Genomic DNA, 3,364 nt, shown 5'->3' on the forward strand with positions numbered 1-3,364 from the left:
AAAAAATATAATATGTTTATAAAAAAATACTTATTTATCTAGTAAAACTATTATCAAATTAAAAATTTATAAATTTTAAAAACTTGTTAATTAAAATTTTAAATAAATAATCAATTTTTTACAATAATTTATTATCTTTTTTACCAATAAGAACACACCTTCTACTCTAGATGTACTCTACTTCTAAAAATGATCTATTACTTTCTAAAATTACGTTTTAAAATTTAAATTTTATAATCGCTCCAACGTAAAATATTTATATTTTAAATTTCCTTCCAACAGAATTTAACCCTTTTTATTTTTATAATTTTCTTAAAACAAATAACAAAATAATATTAATCTACATAGTTTATTAAAGTAAAAGAGTGTTAACTAAAATAAATGTAAAAGGTGGTAACTAGGCATGCTTTTAAATATTTTTAGATTCCTTGTTAGGAAGAATGCTTTATAAATAAATAACGAAGAATGTTTTTTTAGGTGTTTTCGGGTTCCTGATTAGGAAAGTTTTTGAAGATTTTAAAAAATGAATGTTTTTTATATGATAACTAGACATGTTTTTAAATATTTTTAGATTCTTTATTAGTGATAGACTAAGGAGGTGTTTAGAATTTTTTATTTTTGCCTACTTATAACTTATTGAAAAGTTAAAAAGGTGTTTGAGGTTGCTTAATACGTTTCATAAGTTATAAGATTGTAGCTTATAACTTTCCCATAAGTTATAAAAAGGTAAAAATGTGAAATCCCAATTACCACCTAAGACTTATAATATTCAACTTCACCCCACATAAAGTGAAACTTATTTAAGTAGAAGGTCCATTAATGTAAGTATGTAGCTAGGTTAAACTTTTATTAATGGTGTTCACCACCGTTTCCCAGGGACCGTTGCCCGTTGTATGATGTTGAAACTGACCCCTCATTTATATCTCCTCATCTGTCTTCATTCATTGCCTCGCCTTTAAATCTCCCTCCTCCATTCAATCTTCCCATCCACCGCTGTCATTCCAACAACATTGATCTCGACAAACTTTCCAACATGCCGGAATCTTTGCCGGACTTCTCGTCCCCAGTCAGACTCAAGTACGTTAAACTAGGTTACCAATACCTTGTCAACCACTTCCTAGCATTCTTACTCATCCCCATCATCGCCTCCGTTGCCCTCCACCTCTTCCGCCTTGGTCCGGACACCATCGTCACCACCGTCAAGTCCATCGAACTAGATCTTGTCCAAATATTATGTTCCACGTTTGTAATAATATTCATATTAACTGTCTACTTCATGTCAAAGCCTAGGTCAGTTTACCTAGTCGACTACACGTGCTACAGGCCTCCGATCACGTGCCGTGTACCGTTCTCAACGTTCATGGAACACTCAAGGATGATCTTGAAGGATAACCCTAAAAGTGTTGAGTTTCAAATGAGGATATTGGAAAGATCAGGGTTAGGTGAGGAGACGAGTTTGCCCCCGGCGATTCATTATATTCCGCCTAAGCCGAATATGGAGGCCGCTCGGGGAGAGGCTGAAATGGTCATATTCTCGGCTATTGATAACTTGTTTGAGAAAACGGGTTTGAAACCTAAGGACATTGATGTGCTTATAGTTAACTGTAGCTTGTTTTCCCCGACACCATCGTTGTCGGCGATGGTGGTGAATAAGTATAAGTTGAGGAGTAATATCAAGAGTTTTAATTTGTCCGGGATGGGATGTAGTGCCGGAATAATTTCCATTGATTTAGCTAGAGACTTGCTTCAGGTTTGTGAGTTAAAATTTTTCTTCTTGTTTTTTTTCTTAAGAAATCAACAAAAATTTATTTGAGAAAAATACGTTTGTTATTTTATTAAAAAAACATTTAAGTCGACTAATAAGTTTTTACACAACACACCCCTGCTGCACGACTTTTTATCTAGCACAAAATTGTTGTGTAATAAGCACTACTTGATTAATTATTGCGCATGTAAAAGGGGATGGATTGTGAGAGCAAGCTGTCTATAACTAAGATTCCGTGTCATATTTTTTAGATCTACCAATAGCTTTACGATTAATGTAATTTTACTTGAACTTTTGTGTATTGCACCAGGTTCTTCCAAATTCGAATGCTCTTGTAATCAGCACCGAAATCATTACACCAAACTATTATCAAGGAAATGAGCGAGCAATGCTTCTTCCCAATTGTTTGTTCCGGATGGGTGCTGCGGCGCTTTTGTTATCCAACAAGCGCCGCGAACGAAGCCGCGCCAAGTACAAGCTCGTCCATGTCGTCCGAACCCACAAGGGTTCGGACGATAGAGCGTACAGATGCGTGTACGAACAAGAAGATCCACAAGGACTCGTCGGAATCAACTTATCCAAAGATCTGATGGTGATCGCAGCCGAGGCTCTCAAATCAAACATCACCACCATGGGACCGTTAGTCCTACCGGCATCCGAACAACTACTGTTCTTGTTCACCCTCATCGGTCGGAAAATCTTTAACCCTAAATGGAAACCCTACATTCCTGACTTCAAATTAGCATTTGAGCATTTCTGCATACATGCGGGTGGCAGGGCAGTGATAGATGAACTACAAAAGAACCTCCAGCTATCGCCAGAGCACGTCGAAGCTTCTAGAATGACGTTGCACCGGTTTGGCAACACGTCTTCCTCGTCACTGTGGTACGAGATGAACTACATTGAATCAAAGGGGAGGATGAAGAAAGGTGACAGGGTTTGGCAAATTGCATTCGGAAGTGGTTTCAAGTGTAACAGTGCCGTCTGGAAGTGTAACCGGAATATCAACACTCCGGTGGACGGACCGTGGTCGGATTGCATTGATTGGTACCCGGTACATATCCCGGAGGTTGTCAAGCTCTAAATTGAAAGTAATAAAACCCAATAACAATAATAAAACACATTTCAAAACTGTTGTTTTTATAATCTTTGTATGTTTTTCTTCTTCTTTTTTATTTTTTTTATTTTTTATTATCACGTATTTATGCAGAATTACAAATTTGTAACTGTAAAACAAAATTTGATGTCTTATATAATGTTGTGTATCAATATTCAATATATTCTTTTTTTTCTATTTTCTTACAAACATGAGAATATATATGTTACTGGAAGTTAGTACAAGTTGATCAACTTGACTTCATATTAGGGCTCGTAGTTTATCATTAATGGTTAATAAATGGTGACAATAGCTACTTTAGGTTACAACTTTTGAAAATAAACTGAAACTCTGAAAGTGTAGGACTTTTTTTTTTTTTAGGTTGAATAAAGTACCTTTTGGATGTATTAATTGCCCTTGTAGACTTTTAACCACTACATAAATAAATAAATAAATAAATAAACATTTCTTTTAAATTGGATTAAATTGTATTGAATAAATGA

At 35.1% G+C, this 3,364-nt stretch overlaps 1 protein-coding gene across 1 annotated transcript; it reads left to right on the forward strand.

Moving 5' to 3' along the window:
• The first annotated feature begins 871 nt into the window (after nt 1-871).
• LOC143543344 (3-ketoacyl-CoA synthase 6-like) lies at nt 872-2,930 on the forward strand. The gene is made up of 2 exons (XM_077035689.1): nt 872-1,750; nt 2,076-2,930. The coding sequence occupies exons 1-2, from the start codon at nt 1,034-1,036 to the stop codon at nt 2,847-2,849; spliced, it is 1,491 nt and encodes a 496-aa protein (XP_076891804.1). The 5' UTR covers nt 872-1,033; the 3' UTR covers nt 2,850-2,930.
• Nucleotides 2,931-3,364: the final 434 nt, after the last annotated feature.

Source organism: Bidens hawaiensis, unplaced genomic scaffold (genome assembly GCF_021521415.1).
Source record: "Bidens hawaiensis isolate Kalapana, Puna unplaced genomic scaffold, B.hawaiensis_p1.1 tig00000864_1, whole genome shotgun sequence".
NCBI classification, from domain to species: domain Eukaryota; kingdom Viridiplantae; phylum Streptophyta; class Magnoliopsida; order Asterales; family Asteraceae; genus Bidens; species Bidens hawaiensis.

What these genes read in the sequence shown, in the direction of transcription:
- LOC143543344 (XM_077035689.1), top strand. Translation starts at nt 1,034, where the DNA reads ATGCCGGAATCTTTGCCGGACTTCTCGTCCCCAGTCAGACTCAAGTAC. An exon ending in TAGCTAGAGACTTGCTTCAG is followed by an intron (nt 1,751 to 2,075) that starts GTTTGTGAGTTA and finishes GTATTGCACCAG; the next exon opens with GTTCTTCCAAATTCGAATGC.